Raw genomic sequence first — 22085 nt, 5'->3', positions numbered from 1 at the left:
CCCCCACTGTCAAAATGCACTATTCAGTGTTGCAACTATAGTTCCAGCACTGACCGAGAGGGAAAAAATCTGACAGGGTGGTTGTGAAGAATTGATTGGTAGATTGACTGCTATACAACCACAATGACCATATATGGATCAAAATTCATGTACCCTCTGCTGAACCACCTAAAATTTTGCTCCATGTATGGCCAGCTTAAGAGTTAAATCACAAACATCATCGTGCAAACTTGATTGATTCAGAATGCGATAATTGGGCAGTTTTATCAGAGGTCATAGAGCAGAACAAAAAAAAAAAAACCCCAAAAATTTAAAAGAAGTAAAAAATATTTACAAATGTCAATAATATCGAGTCTAAGTTCATCAGATTCAGCCGTCCCAAGACCATTTTTCGCTACCACCTGGAATGTGGTATCAATAAACAACTGAAAATCTGGAAAGTACAACGTGCAAGTGTCATTTTCTGTTACACAATCAGCCCGTTTATCTTCTTTCCTAAAAAAAGAAAAAAAAATTGATAAATGTTACAAGATTCTGCAATGCCTTACTGAATAAGTTCAATCTTTTTATTAATCATGGCTTGACAAAACCTGGGTGATCTCAGCAGCGAGAATCAGCACTCATGTTTTTTGAAGTACAACTCCAGAGACTGCATTTGTCTTTAGGCTTATAGTTGGTGTGGGGAAGGCTTAGAACCTCAGACAGCTGTGTTTAGCTACAGGTGGAGCAATATACAGGACTGATGGGGAGTCGACATTGTGGTAGTGGTGGACTTTTACGACCAAAGGCTGCTCCATAATGTTTAAGTATCGATACCAGCATGTTTGAGGAATAGTGTCCACTTCTTCAGTGCTCCAAAATGTATTCTAAGTTTACAAATCTCTCCTGAGAACGTCCAATGCTCTTTAGTGACTTCTGGAAAACAGCCAGCTCCAAGCAACACATCTCCTATCAAACATCAGATCCCACCTCTATCAGTTCCCAAGACTTTACCCTGCATACTGTCCTACATTTTATGTCATTTGTTTACTTAGTTGTGAAGGTATCCGCTGCTACAGGGCGGCAGGGCTGCCAAAATCACGTACATATATGTGATTTGCATTTCCAGGTACGGGGCACACGGGCGCCGCCCTATCCACACTGCCATTAGCAATTGGATATTCCCTGGATCAACTATACCTATAAATGTTAGTATCCAGTTATATTCTGTGCATCTAAGAAATAATCCAGGCCTTTTTTAAAGCAATCCACTGAGCTGGCCAGAACCAACTCTTGAGGGAGTCTATTCCACATTTTCACAGCTCTTACTGTAAAGAAACCTTTCTGTATTTGGAGATTAAATCTCTTTTCCTTCAGACGTAAAGAGTGCCCCTTTGTCTTCTGATGACCTCAGGGTGAATAACTTTACACTGAGTTCACTATATGAACCACTGATGTATTTATACGTTGATCATATCCCCCCTTAATCTCCTCTTCTCAAGAGAGAATAAATTCAGCTCCCCTAATCTTTCCTCATAGCTGAGCTCCTCCATGCCTCTTATCAGTTTGGTTGCCCTTCTCTGCACTTTCTCCAGTTCCCCAATGTTCTTTTTGTGAATTGGTGGCCAAAACTGAACTGCATATTCCAGATCTGGTATTACTAATGATTTGTGCAGAGGTAAAATTATCTCTCTCTCTCTCTGGAGTCTATACCTCTTAATACAAGAGAGGATAATACAATAAAAAAAAAAGCAGATAACCTAAAGTCAGAGATTTCTATGACTTTAAAAAAAAAAAAAAATTCAATCAATCAATCCCCATTCTGTCAATGTTCAAACTGTGATAATAGAAATATGAACACTATAAATATATGTAGAATATATGGCAAAATCTAATATCTTATGAGGTGGCATTTTTACTTGAGCTGCCCGTACAGACATAGCAATGTACCTGCACATTGCTAGCCTCTTCCAGATACAGGACACGCACCCCCACCTGCCGCCTCCCACTGTGATTGTACACAGCGGGAATTTGTCAGCAGATCGGCTGTGTCCAATCACAGTGAAGAGCCCTGTGTGCCCTGCAAAGGCATGTAGCGCAGTGCTAAAGAGCAAAAAAATCATGAAGTCACGAAGAGGTAAAACCTTTCACAGCTGAAGTGGTTAATTTGCCTGCAATACCCTGTATATGTTAACTTAAAAAGGACAATATGTATTAATAAAAATGATTGTGATTTTGTGTATATTATCTTGCATGGAATTTATTGTCTGATAAATACATTTTTATGACTATGATTTACGCAACCTTAAGAAAGAGGAATCTAATCCTCAAATGAATCTGCACCATTTAATGAAAGGGATTATCTAGCCTTGGCAGTGGGTGCAAAATACTATAATTTTATTGGTGTCTAGCCCCCTTTTCAGCAGATCTAAACTCAATTTCCATTACAGGCAGAATTTGAGGAGAATCTCTCAATAGGGACAAGAAAAATAAAAAATAAAACCCAAACTAAACAAAAAAACCAACAGAGGCTCCAACTCAACCACCCCTTCTAATAAGAAAAGTGCATTTACTGTGGTCTATATCCTTGTTGGAGTTATTTCTTCTTGCTTCCAAAGGAAAATACATTGATAAACCCATGAGATTCTAACCTAACCTTTCTCCACCCTATCCAAAAGTAAACAAAAAACCCCGAACACAAAAAGGGGAAATAACCAATTGTTATTTGCTGAGCCCTGGTTATCACAATGCGCTATTATTTTTTGTACTGTTTTTATTTTAATGTTCCGTACATTCAGGTGGCAAGCACACACATTTCAGGTCTGTCTGCTTGGCATTGCCAACATAAGCACATCTCACGCTCGCTTTTTGTTTTTTTTTTTTTCAGTTAACACAACAGAGCATGCAACAAGAGGAGTGAAAATCTGTTACAGTAGGAGGTGAAGGGGGAGCAGAGTATGCAACATGACAGGGGTTCTCACCACCAGAGTGCAAGAGCAATACAACAGTGCAATTTCTTCATTTCAGGGGTTGTTTAGAATAAAGTTTACACTGAGGGATCCCCTTACCTGTACCCCGAGGGTATCTGTTTTTTAGGATAGTCATTTTTGGAGAGATTTGAGCTCCTCCCCCTTGCCCTAGCAGCAGGGTAGCTATTAAACTTGTATTTCATCAATTCAGGGCTATAGTCCTCGTCCATTCCCTTCCTATTGTAGTGCAGAAAAGACAAGCAGACACAAAAGGAGAAGACAGCCAAGGAGGTTAGACAAGCTGGAGACAGGAAGAAAACACTGGTTACAGGTAAAGGAGAACTCTGCACAAGGATTGTATAGAAAGCTGCAGAAAGCCTATTGGCCATACTTCCCCCATAGCAGTTGTGTCCTAGCCCTTCCCACAAAGCTGGAATGACACCTTATCGGTGGATTCCACAATTCTTGGCTTAATATCACCATCAAACTCTTATAGTGACTGGAAACCTGTACGGAGCATGTTATACAATGGTTTGTGCCTTTAACGTGGCACATTATTTTAACTTTCTGAAAAGTGAAGTGACACTGCATTGCCTCTAAGAATTTTCAATAGCCATAGACATCAGCCCACCGACACATCAACTTTCAGGTTATAAATTTTTATGGAAACATTCTGATTAATGGACGTAAAATAAATAGAAAGTATAGTCTTATCAATATTTTAGACATACAGGTAAAAAGATACCAACTGATGTAAATAACCTTAACGTAGGTTTCTGTGTAGAGATACATAGGAACAGCCATATTTGCGAATTACATACATATGCTCAGCTGCTTACTTTCCAGTGCTACACAATAGTTTTGCTTAGCTGATTCATAGGCTTGTATTGTGAGAAGAAGCAGTAGACACACAATGCATCGCCTGTATGGCCAATACCATATCTCAACAATTGACAAGCAGAGACTAAAGGCAGCCATAGATGGTTCGAATCTCAGCTGTCAATGTGCGGGCAGGCAATTTGTACCCAAGTAAATCCATCGATCCACTTGGGTACAATCAACCTGTCTGATTTCTAGCATGTAATTATTGCCAGCAGCTACACTTGTTCACTAGTGCCGTTTATAAATGATAAACTATATAAGCTATAGCAGCCAGGACTGCGTTTACTGCCCTCAAGTCGAATTTTGCAAGTTAATTGGGGGACTTGAGCACTTCAACTCTATCCCGTAGGTACTTCCTGCCCCACCCCCACTCAATCCTGCCATGAATCACAGGTTTCGCTCCCTCCTGCGGGCTGGGGACAGGCGTGAGGTGAGCAGGAAGGTGGAACAGAGGGAGAAATGAACATAGGTGAAGACACTGGGCAAGATGCTGATCAAGCACAATCTGTGTGTGATCCGCTTCACTGGGGTACATAAATTAGAGATTAAGGATCTAAAGACAAAGCATTTAAAGCAGCATATAATAAATATTTTAAAGCCCTGCCCTAATGTACAGAAGGCTGGTGAACACAATTTTAAAAGTGGATATGTTTGAGCTCGCAGCAACCTCATCATAAAGGTTAACAAAACAGAGAAAAAAGTGAAACCAGCCAGGCACTGATAGCAGTATATCTAAAAATCTCACATGACCAATTTCATGTCCTCCTCCTTGGATATCATATAACCACTTCAGAATTAATGATGGTGCAGGCTCTACCTACAGCCTCTGTGGACTAAAGGCTCATCCAAGTGACCTACAATGTTCAGTCCAAGGTTTCAATTAGACTAAAGGTGCTATAAAGCAAGCAGTCCTTTTCGGCTATCTTTCTAAGTAACCTACAGTGCTCTGGGAGTCTTAATAAATGTGTTGCAAAACAAAGGTTATGCATATTATGGGTAGTATGTGCTACTGTATCAGGACAGTACAGACTGAAAACAGATAAACCCCATTTACCATGACTGTTTCAAGGTGTATGTAGTGGTGATTATTGTTGCTCTTCCACGTTTCCAAGTGCATGTCAATTTGTCCTTATTATAACAAATGCAGGACAGGTTCTCTGGCTTTTCAGGAGGAACTGCAATATTAAGGAAAATAATACAGTTAGAACTGTGTTCTAGGCGAAGATAGATAAGATATGCATTAGTTCTTGTGAGAAAATATAAACATCCCCTATCAGGCCAGACTCAAGGTTCATAACTTGTCCTCCAAATTAGTACCTTTTCCTCCCTTCTTGAATTAGATATCCTTCACTATACCCCTTCACCCTACACCATACCCCTTTTCATGAAGCCTGCTATCCCTCAGTGGCTCCCCCCCCCCTTTATTATTTAGACTATTTTTTTTACCAACACCTTCCTTCTTGATTCCCTCGCCTCCTTTCCATCTCTTTCTTTCTCCTGATTTCCCCTACAAATTTTGAAAAACAGAGAAGTCAGTCAAACCCCAACTATTATCCAAGTTCCTCACTTACTAGCTGGTAATGCTACATATTGATGACATATGATGTCTCTCTAGTGCTCTTTAACATAATAGCCAGTATATTCCAAGAGACAGTTATAAAACGGAATTATTACCGTGTACGGTGTTGAATTGTATAAATTCTTGTGTTTGGCTGACTGTATTCTTAGATTAAAAAAAAGGGATTTAATAGCATACATTTTAAGCATTCTCTTTAAATCATTTTTCAAATGGACAAAAAAAAATTGACTTTAAAGCACAATTCCATGTATGTTCTTATTTCTTTGTATAGTTATATTGGCCCAGCGTAGGTCAATGTGGTATGCATTATACATACATAGCTGATTTCTGTGGAAGCAGAGAATCACTTAATAGTTGCTTCTGCTACTACAGTGATCCTTGCCGTCTTCCAGATCCTGTGCCGAGCGACTGCCCTGTTGCATAGTAAACACAGGAAGTTGGTCACTTGGCACAAATGCTATTTAGAGAACACCTTGAGTTTTTCTTAATGACTCCTTGGTGTGTTGAATAGCCATTAAGAATGAATGACACCAAAGTCATTGGCTAGATTGTGAGACAATGAACTTATGTTTCTAGGTGTTCCTTTGTTTAGCTGAATTAGAGAGTTATTGGATCCACAAAATGTAATAATCAGCTAAGCCAAGTACACAAGGTCAGAAAATTGTACGAAAATACAGCTTTAAGCAATCGTACGTTAAATCGTTTGTACACAGCTTTCGTCCAAAATTATTTGAAGGGACAAGCACGGCAAGTTTACTTGTACAATACCAGATTGTACGATTTTCATTTAATCAGTACAGCTTTCATCCGAAAACACAACACAAATACATTACATCACTTCCGAATTTTGTCATGCAAGAATTTTCTTAAATTTAGTAACTTCTTCACTTCTGATAAGGAACTAGCATGCAAAAAAACAAAAAAAAAAACAAAACACAGACAATCATTCGTCTAATATTCTCATTGTGTGTATGGGGCTTTAGTGTTGCAGACCTCTCCATTTACTACCTTCTCTGTGTGGTTTTCTTTTTAAGCCTTTGCTTCCTTTGCACCTCGTCTGTCAAAATTGCCTGTTCTCTATGTCCTGTTTTTGGGTAGCTCTGTCCCTTTACAGGGACCCAAGTAGACACCTCTGTGCGTGTGGTAACGCCAGCACCTATATGCGTCCATAGAATCAAACAAAGTTGGGCAGCAAGCCACTACTCTGTCCCCCCTTCTCCGCGTGTGTGGCTTTTGTTCCCGAACTGGCAATTTGGAGAAATAGTGCCCTGAGAACTAGAGCTGCTGCTGTGTAGTCAGAACTGCATACATAATTGGTGAATTATACACTGGTAAATGGAGAACTTTAACAAAGATTTAAAGCAAAGAGAACTCTTACAGCCTATGTTGATATACGCTCCCATCAAAGTTGTTTTAATCTGTCCATGTATGTCGGTATTGCAGGACAGCAAATTGACAGAGGTCGAGGTTGGCTGGAAGATCACCCTGGAAGTTGTCTCATTGATGATAGTATACTGGTTCTGTGGAATACGCCGCACATCAACCTCCCAGTACAATTCGTCACTCTTGATATTGTAGCTATTTTCCAGCAAACAGGTGTGATTTAATATACAGTATGCGGTAACATTGGAATAAAGTTCAGCGAAAGGCGTCTGCGGGCTGATAGAAGTGCAGGACGAGGCAGATGACCCACCTGCAACCAAAGTAATAAAAATCAAATATTAGTTATTACTTGGGAAAAAAAACAAAAAAAAACAAACACAGGAACAAGTATTTAAAAGGATTCTGACTTTCTCTGGATATCATGGTCAGTGACACCCCATGATATAATCTGAAGAGAATGAGGCAGGCAAATCAAAAAGATAAATAAGCATAAGTAAATTATTCCCACCACCATTAAGCTAGCTCATTTATAAGGACAACTATATTCTTATATCAAAAATTGTGGGTGACTGGGATTCTGCAGACAGGAAGGGTGCTTGTTGTAATGCCCCTCAATCTGGAGGCCCATAATGAGAAGAAGAGGAGTATATTACAGAACAACACAGTTTGCCACCAAGCACCAGAGGCAGAAATGGAGGCGAAAGAAACAGACAAGACTGGAGTTCTTACGACTGAACACTCAGATTCTTGCATAAGCCCAGTTGTGACTGGTTCTTATTGAAGGAAACATGATTAATACTGAATAGAAAAGTTAGCCAACTTTTACCTTCGAATATACTAAATTCTGTAGATGTCTGCTCTCAGCTCAGATCTACACTCATTCTGCCTCTTGAGTTTATATTTTTAAGGTGCTCGGCTGACAAGCATGGAAAGTGATACTGGAGACAAAATTATAAAACTGGACTTGTTTTTCCCTACAGTCATCTAAAACAGAAAAAGGGCTGACAGTGTACCCTGGCTTTTTAGGCATTGGTGGTCTCAGGGCAAACATCTCATGGGTCGCTCTCCATTTCAGATAAATGTGAAAGGTTGTCTTGTCAGAAAAAACCCCCAGCTAATGTACGCTGACCTGCTGCCCCACTGTGTCTCTTGGTAAATATTGAGTTCCTTTAGAAGCAGAGACATGTTGACCTCCTCCCAGGATAAAGTGCTTGTACTCAAATGGTTAATCACCAGATCTGAAAACCACCACCTGAAAAGGAGGAGAAGGGAATCAACCTTGTATACGCTCCAGGACCATGTGACATGGAGCTTACACATGATTCAGATTCCCAGCTCTCACAGAGAGGTAGGGGAGCAACAGGAAGACCAGGATCATAAGTGGAGAGGGTTGGTCTTACAACAGAACCTGTTACCTTGATTTGAATGAGTTAGGAGTGACAAAGTATCTTATGCAGTGGTCAACCAGCATATATTCTCAGTTACAGACACTTCTAGCACTCAGCATACCTGCAGCGATAATGATGGCAAAAAAACAGAAAATGTAGAAGGAGATCATGTTGGCGTCACCTAAAAAAAAAAGAAAAGGTGAATTAAATAATGTATTAAATGTTTTGAGTTGAAAGATTTAATTACAAAACCTTAAAGTGATTGTAAAAGCGTTTTTTTAACCACTTGCCACCCACCCTCAGATTACTGTGAGCGGGAAGCACAGCCAGGCACTGCAGGGTACCTTCACGGCGAGATGAACATCCTGGTCTATGGGCGTGGATCACCTGCTGCCCAGTGCTGAGATTGGACATAGCACAAGTTTGACAGCAAGTTTCAGCCAATGATCTTAACTGAAACCTTCTGATCAGCTGTGGCCAATCACAGCACAGAGGTCTGTCTTTACAAACACAAAGAACAGCCATCTGGCTGTTTCTTCTCCCTGAAAAGCAGGGAGAAAAAAAGCACACATTACACTTGTTAAGCACACCGTTAACCCCTTCATTGCCCCTTAATGTTAACCTCTTCCCAGACAGTGTCATTAGCACAGTACTATCACTAATCACTGTATTAGTGTCACTAGCGACATCAGTGTCAGCGTCAGATTATCCACCACACTATAAGTCTCTGATCACCGCCATTACTAGTATAGTGTCTGTACAGATTAGTATCTTGTAACAATCAGAACTATACTAGTGTCCCTAATTGTATAGTGTCCCCAAAATCTCAGTTTGTTTTGTACCAAAGATATGAAAGACTACATTTTGTCCTAAATTTATGATTTCTTTAAGGAAACATGATAATATATATATATATATATATATATATATATATATATATATAATTATTTTGTATTTTTTTCCCCACACACAGACTTATCTTTAGAAACCTAAACTAAACTCACTGCTTATGAGTTAATGACCTGGCACAATTATGCAGTGTGGCAGTTCAGGCTAACTGCATGCTTTTGTTAGGCCAGTTAGTCACTAGTTACTGCTCAGGATCAATTTTAGGGCTCATTCAGATGGACAATGAATGCACAGTGTCTGTGTTCAGATCCATTTTCCCTTGCTCCTGCCCGCATGTAAAATTTTGACATGTGTGTCCATACAGCTGCTGCGCCTGCAATCACTTCTATGGGCTGCCTGCTTGTAGCTCTGAGGTGGATGCAATCAGCAAAATACAGCTCTGCACAGAAGATGGGGCAGCTCACCCAACTGAATGAGTCCTTGGGGCTTGTTCACCCCTATGCATTACATATACTGTAGTATGTTGCAGTGCCATTCATTTTCAGCAGAAGTTCAAAGCACTAGGTGCATGCACCTGCATTGACAGTGCACCAGGCTCTCCAGTGAAGGGTTACCAAAAATGGTGCAATTTTCAGTCCATTGTGGTGCAATGGCACCCCATTCAAATGAAAGGGCTGCCCTAAAGAATAAGTGCATGATTACGGAGGGAATACTGCAGCTGAACATCTGTTAAAGACAACATTAGCATTGCTTTCCTGTAAATGTCATCATATTAATAAGACACTCCGGGAAAATCGGCTTGCCTGGAATTCTAGCACTTGATATAAGTTCAAAGGTTATTTCTTTAATGTGATAATTAGCTACAACATTTCCAGTAATAATAAAACAGCAGTTTTATTGTAATGAAAATTGCTCCTCTGACAACTGAAGTTGTTTCTCTTTATACACATGAAGCCGCATCCTTTTAATCTGGAGAAGCAGAAAGCGTATATTAAAGGGAATGTGCTGAGAGGGGGAGAGAAGTTTTATAGTTTATCTGTAACACTTTATGACATGCAAACTCCTTGCTGATTGTTCATGAGACATGAGTGTGCACATCTAAAGGAATACCATGGTTGCCTTCTTATGCAATTATATAAAACTCTATATGCAGAGCGGCCTATGTCTGCAGACACTTGAAATTGCCAGTAATGCTCTCAAAAGGACAACTGACAAAAGACAAACAGTTATATCGCCAACCAAAATGTTTTTACTTTGTTTTGGACTGGTCAGAATAAAAAATTATGGGAAATCTCTAAAAACAAAATTACAAAGAAGCCTTGACACTTTCTTACTTCTTGTTTATTGGTAACAATGTTTGTATTGCTGTCCTTGTCTTTGATGGCACGCAGCCAGACCCCCCCCCCCAGCCTCCATTAGAAAAAAAAAAAGTTTATCATTTACAGGGATAGAAACTGGGGAAAACCTCCCCAAGGAGACATGGAAGGAAATAAGAGCCTGACAGAATTGATAACCCTTCTACATTCCATTGGAAGAAAAAAAGGTTTTGGCCGTTGTTTACCTAATATTTTGTATTGTCTTTATGCATTTGGCCATCAACTGTAGATCTTTTCCCCTTTTATCTATCATCAACCTGTTAGAAAAAAATTCTGATGTTTTGGAATTACTCATGGGGGGAGGAGGGGGATTCATTTCTTATCACATAAACCTGATGTCTGTTAGGGTTCATGTACACTGCAGCTGATAAACTCATGTTCAGGAGCTTTTCTGCATTTTTTTCAGCAGCCCCTGAACTCTCCCTAATGTTTTCCTATGTGTCCTTGTACAATATGTCATTTACAGGCAGTTGAGTTTACTGTCGTTTTTCTGAACGCAGCAAACTTGCATTCAGGAGTAGATTCAATCAACGTTTCAATAGCCAAACGCTTGTAAACGCGGCTAACCGTGTTTATAGGCATTTGCGTTTAGAAGCGTTTTTTGACAGGTCCATATCCAGGGCACAATTCACTAAACGGTATCCTACCGCGTCCGAGTATGCGGTAGAATACCGCATAGCAATTTTTTTTAAAAAACCCATTTGAATCCACTAAAAAAAACACATGATTTTATCAAGTCATGTGGAATTTTAGTAGTAAAAAGCATGCCTCCTTATGTTTCAGCTGTCAGCGGGGTTCCTACTGACAGCTGAATGTAAAAGAAAGAATTGCCGGCAATTAAAAAAATGGTGTGGGGTTCCCCCTCAAAATCCATACCAGACCCGTATCAGAACATGCAGCCTAGCATGGGAAGGGGGGGTTGGGGGCCGAGCGAGCACCCCCGTGAACCATACCTTGTCCTTATGTTGTAGTGACCCCACCCCATGTGACGTCAGTGACTAGCATGCACCGGTCAATGTCACATGGGTGATGTCACCGGGTGGCCCCGCCCTTACAAATTTAAGAACTGTCAAACCAGTTTCTCAGCAGACGGCCAGGGGCCAGCGATGGCGGACATCGTGATTGATGTTGGATCTACTTCGGGGGACATTCTTTTATTCTTTTATTAAAGGACATGTCAAAGAATGACTCCTTTCTTTCTTCCACACTACAGCTTTTCTTTGTAAATGGGTAGCGGTACCATGTACCCCATATTCATTCATGTGGGCGGGGGCCGGGATCTGGGGGCTTCCAGATTCCGATAAGCCCCCCGCCCGCAGACCCTCACAACCACCGGCCACGGTTGTGGGGAAGAGGCCCTTGTCCCCATCAACATGGGGACAAGGTGCTTTGACCCCCCATGTTGAGGGCATGTGGCCTGGTATGGTTCAGGAGGAGGGGGGGGGGGGGGGGGGGGGAGACGCTCGCTCGCCCCCCCCCCCCTTTTCTGACCTGCCGGGCTGCATGCTTGGATAAGGGTCTGGTATGGATTTTGAGGGGGGAACCCCACACCATTTTGGTGTGGGGCTTCCCTTCAAGACCCATACCAGACCCGAAGAGCTTGGTATGGACGGAGGGGGGGCCCCACGCCGTTTTTTAAATTTTTTTTTAATTGCCGGCAATTCTTTCTTTTACATTCAGCTGTCAGTGGGAACCCCCCTGACAGCTGAAACATTAATGCATGCTTTTCACTACCTAAAATACCGCATGACTTGTTAAAATAACGCCTGCTGTATTTTAATAGCTTTTTTAGTGAATTTACTATTTTTCAGTGCATTCCGGGCATTTGGGAAGGTCTCCTGAGGTTATCTTTTTTAAAAAGCTTCTAAAAACACAAAACGTGCATAAACGCGTTATGCAAACTCAGCAAAACTGATGTTTTTTAACCTACGTTTTCCAGCAGTCAGTTTCCATCGTTCAGAAGAATTTTCCAAGTGCCCTGTGTAACCCTTAGACTAATAGAGTTGCACAGCAATGACCTCTGCTTTCTTGTTGGATTACCCATAGAGCTCTGGGAATCCTCTAATATATTAAAACTTTTTGTAGAACAAAGAAAAAAAAATTTGAAAACCTAAACTAAAAATCCTAAAATAAGTGACCCAAACCCACTCTAGTTTCCCTAAAAGAAGAATAAATGAGTGTTTCGGGATTTGGCCAGCTTGCTTCGCAGCAATATAGACACCAGGAGCATGGGTCTAATTGTGGCTGCCACCTACCACTCCAATCGCTAGCTCAAGAAACTAAAAAAAAAAGTAAACAAAATTTACACAGAATAATTAAACGTCTACACAAGTTCCACAGAATTAGAAGCATATTCCAGGAAGGGAATGTAACAAATCCTCAATGGAGGGTTGAGCATACAGTCAGTGATTAATACAGAATTTTAGCAGAATCAGAACACATAAAAACGCAGGAAATATTACAAACTATGAATACCAATTAGAACTACTAACAAGAAACTGAAATGAAGAAGAATTATCAGGAAATAACAAAGAACACAAGGACAGAGGTTTCAGCTGATGTTGCAATGTGCATTTCCCAGAAGAAGGAGGAGAAGAGATTTCAGGAAACAAACATTAACTAATGTACCCAGCAAGGACATACAATTCAGGACTATGATAATAAGCAGAGTGGTGAACCCCAGAGCGCACAGATTTTAGTTTACTATGGTCCAATCAATAACAGATGAAGTCAAATTGCTAATATTAGTGCACGATGAACATCATTAGCACCATGGGTACTGCCTGGCAGCTGGAAATTGAAACTGTTATTGTGCAAAGATAAAAAGAAAAAAATTGCAAGATATGATTAAAACTTTTAAGAAACTTCAACAAAAGATAATCAGATCTGTGACTTCAACCAATGGCTCCCGCTTGCTGTCTCAGTCAACGAGGAGGCAGAGACCCTGGACAGCCGAGGCTGATGGCTGGAAACACAAAGTCTGTACAAATCTATGACCTTCTATAGTGCAGAAAAGAAATTTTTTTTTGCAACAAAAATACTGTGAGGGGGATGAAAATACAAGCCACTTAATAGCAATGGTGGTGAGGGCACAAGATATATCATATCGATGCCATTGCTGATAAACAGATCTATCCTAGCGTGATCAGTTTGCTTCTGTTCTTCTAATTTGGGATGCTGTGCCGTTGCAGTATGCTTACAAGTCCTGTAGTCAGACTACCATTGACATGCCTCCCACTGCTGGCACACTCCCGGACTACTGACACCTCCACACATAGTTGGCGCAAACTGCAATTTGTAGTATATGCTGTAGGCATTTCTAGGATATATGACATTGGCAGTAGCTATCAATCACCACAAGGAGTCTGTGCCCCCCAAGCCCTGGGATTCTGGGAATAGTTCTCCAAAACAGTCATGTAACTGCTATGAAACAAGAGGGGGAAAAAGTATTTGGAATATTTTTCTATTTTACTAACGCGATGTGGCTGATATAGGTGCTTAACATGTTGTAAATTATTTTTTTAACCCCTAATCCTGGGCACTGCATATATGCGCTCCCATGTTTATGCTGGAAGCACACTCCCAGTACTGAGATCAAGCGGTTACCGACAGCTCTAGGTCTCATTCCAATGATGAACAGCCAGGAGAACCGGATCTCGAACACAATTTCATAATAGCCTGTGACTGGCTATCACATTGATGATTTACTCTATAGGCCATCTCTGTGAAGAAGAAAAGATTGGGGTTGATTTACTAAAAGTGGAGGGTGCAAAATCTGGTGCAGCTAAGCCAATCAGATTCTAACTTCAGCTTGTTCAATTAAGCTTTGACAAACAAACCTGGAATCTGATTGGTTTCTATGCACCAGATTTCAAACTCTCCAGTTTTAGTAAATCAACCCCCCATTGTCTACTGATGCACTTCACCTCTACTACTGTACACAAGCAATGCCCATTATTTCTAGTCACATGCTCCGCTCTATTTGTACTACAATTCCCATAAGCAAAACCTTCAATTACTCTTTAAAGCGGGACTTCACTCTTTAGATTAATATCAGCCATTTTGAATCCTTATGCTGCTAACATTAGTAAACAGATAGGAAAGTATAACATATTTACTTGTTTTAAACTTTTTTTTTTGTTTTACATTTCTTCAGTTATTTCCTGGTTTCCATTCCTAAGCAAATTAGGAATGGAAACCTTAGGAGTCTTCAGGAAAGGAGGGGGTTTTCTTGGCTAAGCGTGCTCTATTGCCTTCATGCCTGAGCTAAGGGCAGATGGATTCCATTAAGCAAATGCAACATGAATCATTTGCCATTACTCAAGAAGGCCACAACCAGAAATGTTAGGGGGTGTTTTTCAAAGTGTTTTCTCAGCAAAATAAAGCATGGAGACATGGGTGGATGGGTGAGTTTGCCTTAAATATTAAGATATATTAAATTGTGTTTTTGGTGTGTGGTGCTCAAATGCAGTGTAGTTCCGCTTTAAGGACTCTTGCACAAGGATATAATACATTTATTGATGTTTATTATACACAGGATCTTGCTGGCAGCAGGTTATGTTCCATAAAGACCTCTTACTTACATACAGGTATACACTTGTAAAATTCTACTTCATCCACTTCCAGCTGCCAGTGTTTCAATGTTATATTTGCCTACTTTTTGTACTCGTGTAAGTTACTGCACTCAAAATGTAAAGTTTTCTATGTTCTACGGCTCTGAACACAACTGCATTATGGAGCTTTATGCACACGTGTGCTGCTCCCAGAGACTACAATGCAACTGTGTTCAGATCTGCACAAAAATAAAAAGGCTACAGGTAGAGTATGTAACTGGTTTTTCTGCCCATGTGCAAGAGACCCAAGATACCTGGGGGTAGAAAAAAAGAGAGTGTGTGTGAGTGTGAGTGTGTGTGTGTGTGTGTGTGTGTGTGTAAATCACAGGACCCTCAGCAGAAGTACCACATGAAAAGTTGCTCAAGCCAAAAGGAAGAAAAGGTGTAGTTCATACAGTGAGGAACAGAAGTATTTGAACACCCTGCGATTTTGCAAGTTCTCCCACTTAGAAATCATCGAGGGGTCTGAAATTCACATTGTAGGTGCATTCCCACTCAGAGACAGAATATTAAAAAACGAAATTCAGGAAATCACATTGTATGATTTTTAAAGAATGTATTTGTCTTGCACTGCTGAACATAAGTATTTGAACACCTAAGAAACAGCAAGAATTCTGGCTCTCAAAGACCTGTTACTGTGACTTTAAAAAGTCCACCTCTACTCCACTCATTAATCTAACTTAGTAGCACCTGTCTGAGCTCTTTAAAGACACCTGACCACCCCACAGTCAGTCAGACACCAACTACTACCATGGGCAAGACCAAAGAGCTGTCAAAAGGCACCAGAGACAAAATTGTGGACCTCCACAAGGCTGGAAAGGGCTATGGGGCAATTGCAAGCAGCTTGGTGAAAATAGATCAACTGTTGGAGCAATTGTTAGAAAATGGAAGAGGCTAAAGCCGACTGTCAGTCTCCTTCGTACTGGGGCTCCATGTAAGATCTCACCTCGTGGGGTATCACTGATAAGAAAGGTGAGGAATCAGCCCAGAACTACAAGGGAGGAGCTGGTCAATGACATGAAGAGAGCAGGGACCACAGTTTCAAAGGTCACTGTCGGTAGAACATTACGCCGTCATGGTTTCAAATCATGCATTGCACGGAAGGTTCCCCTGCTCAAATCATCACATGTCCAGGCCCGTCTGAAGTTTGCCAATGACCATCTGGATGATCCAGAGGAGGCATGGGAGAAAGTCATGTGGTCAGATGAGACCAAAGTAGAACTTTTTGGTCTAAACGTCACTTGTCGTGTTTGGAGGAAAAAGAAGGATGAGTTGCATCCCAAGAACACCATCCCTACTGTGAAGCATGGGGGAGGTAACATCATGCTTTGGGGGTGCTTTTCTGCGAAGGGGACAGGACGACTGCACTGTATTAAGGAGAGGATGAATGGGGCCATTTATTGTGAGATTTTGAGCAACAACCTCTTTCCCTCAGTCAGAGCATTGAAGATGGGTCGTGGCTGGGTCTTCCAACATGACAACGACCCGAAGCACACAGCCAGGATAACCAAGGAGTGGCTCCGTAAGAAGCATATCAAGGTTCTGGAGTGGCCTAGCCAGTCTCCAGACCTAAATCCAATAGAACATCTTTGGAGGGAGCTGAAACTCCGTGTTGCTCAGCGACAGCCCCGAAACCTGACAGATCTAGAGGAGATCTGTGTGGAGGAGTGGGCCAAAATCCCTGTTGCAGTGTGTGCAAACCTGGTCAAGAACTACAGGAAACGTTTGACCTCTGTAATTGCAAACAAAGGCTTCTGTACCAAATATTAACACTGATTTTCTCAGGTGTTCAAATACTTATGTTCAGCAGTGCAAGACAAATACGTTCTTTAAAAATCATACAATGTGATTTCCTGAAATTGTTTTTAAAATTCTGTCTCTCAGAGTGGGAATGCACCTACAATGTGAATTTCAGACCCCTCCATGATTTCTAAGTGGGAGAACTTGCAAAAACGCAGGGTGTTCAAATACTTCTTTTCCTCACTGTATGCAGTGGTGTCAAAGACTGAGGAATGTCAACCCTCCCATCATTTTTAGTGACAGAGCTTCTTGTATACGGGCAGCTTAGAGCTGGCAAACCACTAAACAAGCAGTAAAAGTACATGTAATGGAGCGGTCTTTTACCTGCCAGCCTGTTCTGAATTTTGCAAAGCCCTGCCACAGAGCAAAGCCTGGCTGGTGACTTCACTTTTGTCTACTTTAGTTAAAGTACATGCAAGCCCAGTAACGCAAAATTCATAATCTTTAACATGTTAAAGGTTAAGTTCACCTTTGGGAACATGTTACACGTTCCACCTGTTTTTAGGGTGGAACATGTAACATTTTCCCACCGCTGCCAGATTCCCCCCTGTGACAGCAGTACAGGAAGAAGTTCCCTATTGCAGCTGTCAGTTATTGAAAACAGAGAGGTCGTGCAGGGCTTCACCCACACACAGCCGTGTCATTCATTCACAGAGTTCTGTGAATGAAAGAACTACAAGTCCCAACAGCCATTGTGGCTGTCAGCTTGTAGTTCTGAGTGAACTACCATGCTGAGCACTTTAGTAGTTCATGGCGTCTTCCTGTCAGACCGCATCTGCTTGCCCATACAGGACGTACGAGCACACAGATACACTGACAGTTTGCAGGAGTCCTGCATGGCACCATTGCTTTCCAGACTCTGAAAAAATAAATAAAAATAGTAAATACAAATTTTTTTTACCTGCAAAAAAAAAAAAAATGGGCATTTATTATTATTTTTTAAAAAGTGAGCTCATCCTTTAAATGTATTTTCAAAAGTTGTGAAAGTCAGCAAAGTTTTGGGAATTCCCTAATTAGTGAATTTTGTGCATGTGTGAGAAGCCCACAAGTTTTGTAGAAGGTTGCGGGAAACCCACATGTGCGCAGTTATGCTGCAGGGTTCACTCGGGACCTCCCCTCTGCCTATGCACAAGGCACCGATTTCCATCTGTAAGAGGAAAGGGGAAGGATTCAGGGTAACCTCACTTAAACTTTAGGGGAAAGGTCTGCTTTCAAGTGCCATTTTTTTCTTCTTTAAGTCTGTTACCATTGTCTTCAGGCTTCTTTTTGTTGTGTGTGCACTCGCAATCCTTTGCTGATGCGCTTCACCTCTACTACTTTAGAGCAAGCAGTGCCTGTTATTTCTGGTCACACGCTCCGCTCAATTCGTAAAATTCCTCAGGATGTGTCTGCAGGTACATGTGAGTCCATCTTAGGGTCAAGCAGGAAAGGGCGGCTACGTTCACATACATAAGGGGACACTGAAATCAAATGTAGCCACTTTAGAAACAGGAAGTCTAAGAATAGCAGTCAAAAGCTTGCATTTGAGAAATGGAAAGAGATAGAAATTACATTCTACTTATATTTAAAGTGGTTATGAAGGCAAACAGTTTTCCCCTAAAATAAGTGGTTGTACTTACCAGCTCCGTGCAATGGAATTGCACACAGTTGTCCCTTTGCTCCTCTTCTAGGGTCCCTAGCCGGCGCTCTCTGCTCCTCCTTTTCTGTGAGTGTCCCCATAGCAAGCTGACAGCTATAGAGGCACTCATGCGAGCTCACTCCTGAGCCAGGCTGTGTGCATCCACAGATGCACAGAGCATGGCTTGGCACCTGTCCCCTCCTCACAGGGCTTGATTGACAGCAGCAAGAGCCAATGGCCAATGGGGGGGATGAATTAATGTAAAAAAATTACTTGTCTTTAGAACCACTTTACAGCATTTATTTTAGTTAAAAAACTGAGTTTAGTGTCACTTTAATATTATTGGTTGATCAACTCAAGTGGACTTGTGTGAGAGCTTTTGTGGGGCGAAGCAGTAAATACGGACTTGAGTCCCTACTAGAAGATTTGCCTGACAGCAATCTCCATGTTTGACATTTTTAGCTCCTTGTGCTTCCATACAAGAAAGATTACATTTCATATACAGATCTGTAAATGCTCCTCCCCCCCCCCCCCAAATAGGTCATGTGTGTGTATCAGGACCAGCGATCAGCAATACATATACTGCCATGGCTGAGCATGTTTTTAGGCAGACAGGCTGCCCTGTTCTTGGACTTTGCCTACCCATACCCAACACAAAACGATAGATTAGCAGAAAGGAAACTATCTACAGCAGGAACAGCATCAACCTGCCACTAATGGCACTCTTATAAAATGAAGCACAAAGCCTACTTCCTACCACAGTCTCATTTAAAGTGACAGCTGCATAAAATATACTACGCTGTAAGTGAAAACCTGTCATATCGAAAGACCAGTCTTGTCTTCATTCTGTAATTAGTAAGCCGGATGTTACTACAGCTTCTACAACTTCTTTGGCTTCATAACAGTGTGGTTTAAAAGATTTATGGTTTTTATTTCTTAAACCACAGCAGCTTTTTTTGTTTTTGTTTTTTTATTTGTCATATCGGCTCTGAATGAATCTCAAGATCAGATTTGAGATTCACTTAAAGTTCACTGCTGAAAGATAAATACCTGCACATATATTTCCGCAGGTAAAACAATGTGCATTTGTTATTTTTCTTTCAAAAGGAGCCTGCAAAGCATTGCACCCACGATCAGAAGATCGTGGGTGCAATCACAGGCTCCTGATGATTCTTGGGATAGCGGTCTGCCCATACCTTGTACAGGCAGGCAGTTGCCTGGGAGCAGGAAGATCAATGACTACGAGAGCACCCACCAGCACCTTCATAGTTCATTGGCTGACTGTACTTGTACAGGTAACGGTAAATGATTAATGCGGCCTTGTGGGCGGAGCCTTGCACGGCCACGATATTTTCAAATTGCGGCAGAAGGTGTGGGGAGAAGATCCCCTTCCCACTGTCACAGAGAGGGGGAGAGAGAGAATCAGGGAGGAAAGGTTGCAGATACTGGAACTACACCCTAAAAATGGATGTAGACTGTAGATTGGAATTTTACATACATGTTAAAAGGCAGGTAAAAAAAAATGTGCATTTATTATTTTTGGTATCTGAAGCCTGTAAAGCATTGCACCAGCAACCAGTAGATCGCTGGTGCCATGCAGGTCTCCTGCAGAACTGTCACTAAGTATCTGCCTGTCTGTAAGAGATATGCAGGCACACAGATGCACTGACAGGAAGACTCAATGAACTACCACGGACCTCCACAGCACCGTGGCATCTCATTGAAAACTACAAGCCAAGAGCAGCAAAGGCTGATGGAAAATGTAGTTTTCTCATTTACAAAATATTTTTTTTTTTTTTAAATTGTGACAGCTGGCAGAGAGGGGAAGATCCCCCACTAGTTGGGGGGATGCAGGGACCAGTTCTACACAACATGTCACGTTACACCCTGAATATGGGTGTAACATGTTACGAAAGGTGAACATATCTAAGATGTCTCTCAGCCCTACAGGCTGAATCAGAGAGAAATCAATAGTTTGCCCCATGTATGATGAACAGTGTTGATGGAGGAATCCTCTTTGCTGGCTACTGTATTCTCACAGCCGCTGCTCCTGTGACTGTTAGAATACCTCATTGTTCAAGAATTTTTCTCCTGGCCTTTTTGACTTTCGTCGAGCTGCGTGGTTCCGACAGTAGCCACTAATCACTCGATTTTTGGCTAATTCAACAGGGGGGGGGGGGGGGCACCAGTCCGACATAACATGCCTCATGTTATACCCTGAATATGGGTGTAACATGTTACGAAAGGTGAACATATCCTTTAAGATATAAACAAGTGAAAATATGCAGCGCTAAAATATTGATGAGCAATAAATATGCGTATATGAATAAATCTACAAATTAGTAAATAATGGTATTCCAAACTGGGGTTTAACAACACTCAAAGGTAAAAAGACTGGTAACCTGTCCTGGATGGATGACACCTGGTGGTTGGTTCCTGCCTTGACGACTTCATCCGTGTGCAAAGGTTCCATTCCCTGAGTACCAAGGAGTAGGTCTTATATACTCCAAACGCAATCATTTGTGCTCTCTGGTTAGTGCATTGTACGCCTATTCTCACAGCTACGGCAATCACAGATATTCACAATATTTATCATACGGACTAGAACACAATTGTCACTTTATGCACCTTATGGGATTTTACCTTAGACTGGTCTTTTTACCTTTGAGTGTTGTTAAACGCCAGTTTGGAATACCATTATTTTATTTACTAATTTTTATATTTATTCATATACACATATTTATTGCTCATCAATATCATTTTAGTGCTGCATATTTTCACTTGTTTATATTTTCACAGGAGGATCTTGAGGTTTCCCTCTTTATGCTGGCAGCTCTCCATCTATACCACAACCCAGCGCTCATATAGCTTGTTCTTTTTATGTCAGATATCCTTTAAGATGTCTCTCTTTCAGCCCTACAGGCTGAATCAGAGAGAAATCAATAATTTGCTCCATGTATGATGAACAGGGTTGATGGAGGAATCCTCTTTACTGGCTACTGTATTCTGACAGCCGCTGCTCCCATGACTGTCAGAATACCTCACTGTTCAAGAATTTTTCTCCTGGCCTTTTTGATTTTCGTAGAGCTGCGTGGTTCTGACAATGGCCACTAATCACTCGATTTTTGGCCAATTCAGCACAAATCGGCTAAAAATTAAGCTGGATTTGGCCAGCATAAAAAAAGTATACTTTCATTGAGCACATTTTGAATTCTTGTAACGTTCACATTTAGAAAAAAAGGTATATTTCCCAATCTGCATTTACTCAGGTAAACTCCTGTGTCAGAACTTGCCCAAGTGGATGACAGCATTGCCCCATCTCCATGTGAAATTGTTTGGGTCTGACTACTGGCATAAAAGTGGTTGTAAACTTCAGAAATAAAATATGAACAAAGCACATCCTTCTACACTGTGTATTTGTCTCTATCCAAAGCACAGAGTGTAATTATGGGGGAGCCTACAGCTGTGCATGCTCCCAAAGTACAGTGAGGTGGGGAGTGTTTCCCTTCTCTCCAATCAGAGCTCAGAGCTCTTCTCACTGAGCTCCGCAATGCCAGAATTCAGATCCCCACACCCCTTAAAGCAAAAGAGAAATGGTGTTGATGGAGAAGGAGGTGGCAAGGTAATCAGAAGCAACTATTATACTGTG

At 41.3% G+C, this 22085-nt stretch overlaps 1 protein-coding gene across 2 annotated transcripts in view; it reads right to left on the bottom strand.

Annotated features, from left to right (window-relative positions):
* IL6ST (interleukin 6 cytokine family signal transducer) overlaps window positions 1–22085 on the bottom strand; it is a 91412-nt gene that overhangs the window by 39036 nt on the left and 30291 nt on the right. The window contains exons 2-6 of one of the 2 annotated variants that reach the window (XM_089688076.1): window positions 8302–8361; window positions 6788–7102; window positions 4885–5005; window positions 3048–3185; window positions 335–495 (exon numbers count right to left, since the gene is read on the bottom strand). In XM_089688076.1, the coding sequence (XP_089544202.1) occupies window positions 335–495; window positions 3048–3185; window positions 4885–5005; window positions 6788–7102; window positions 8302–8350 (784 nt within the window). In that variant the 5' untranslated portion in view covers window positions 8351–8361. The remainder of the gene's footprint in view (window positions 1–334; window positions 496–3047; window positions 3186–4884; window positions 5006–6787; window positions 7103–8301; window positions 8362–22085) is intronic. The other variant, XM_089688077.1, reaches the window with a different exon arrangement.

Source organism: Staurois parvus, unplaced genomic scaffold (assembly GCF_062004578.1).
Source record: "Staurois parvus isolate SC_StPar_1 unplaced genomic scaffold, SC_StPar_1.0 ptg000445l, whole genome shotgun sequence".
NCBI lineage: Eukaryota > Metazoa > Chordata > Amphibia > Anura > Ranidae > Staurois > Staurois parvus.
This window is presented reverse-complemented; position numbering and strand designations above follow the sequence as displayed.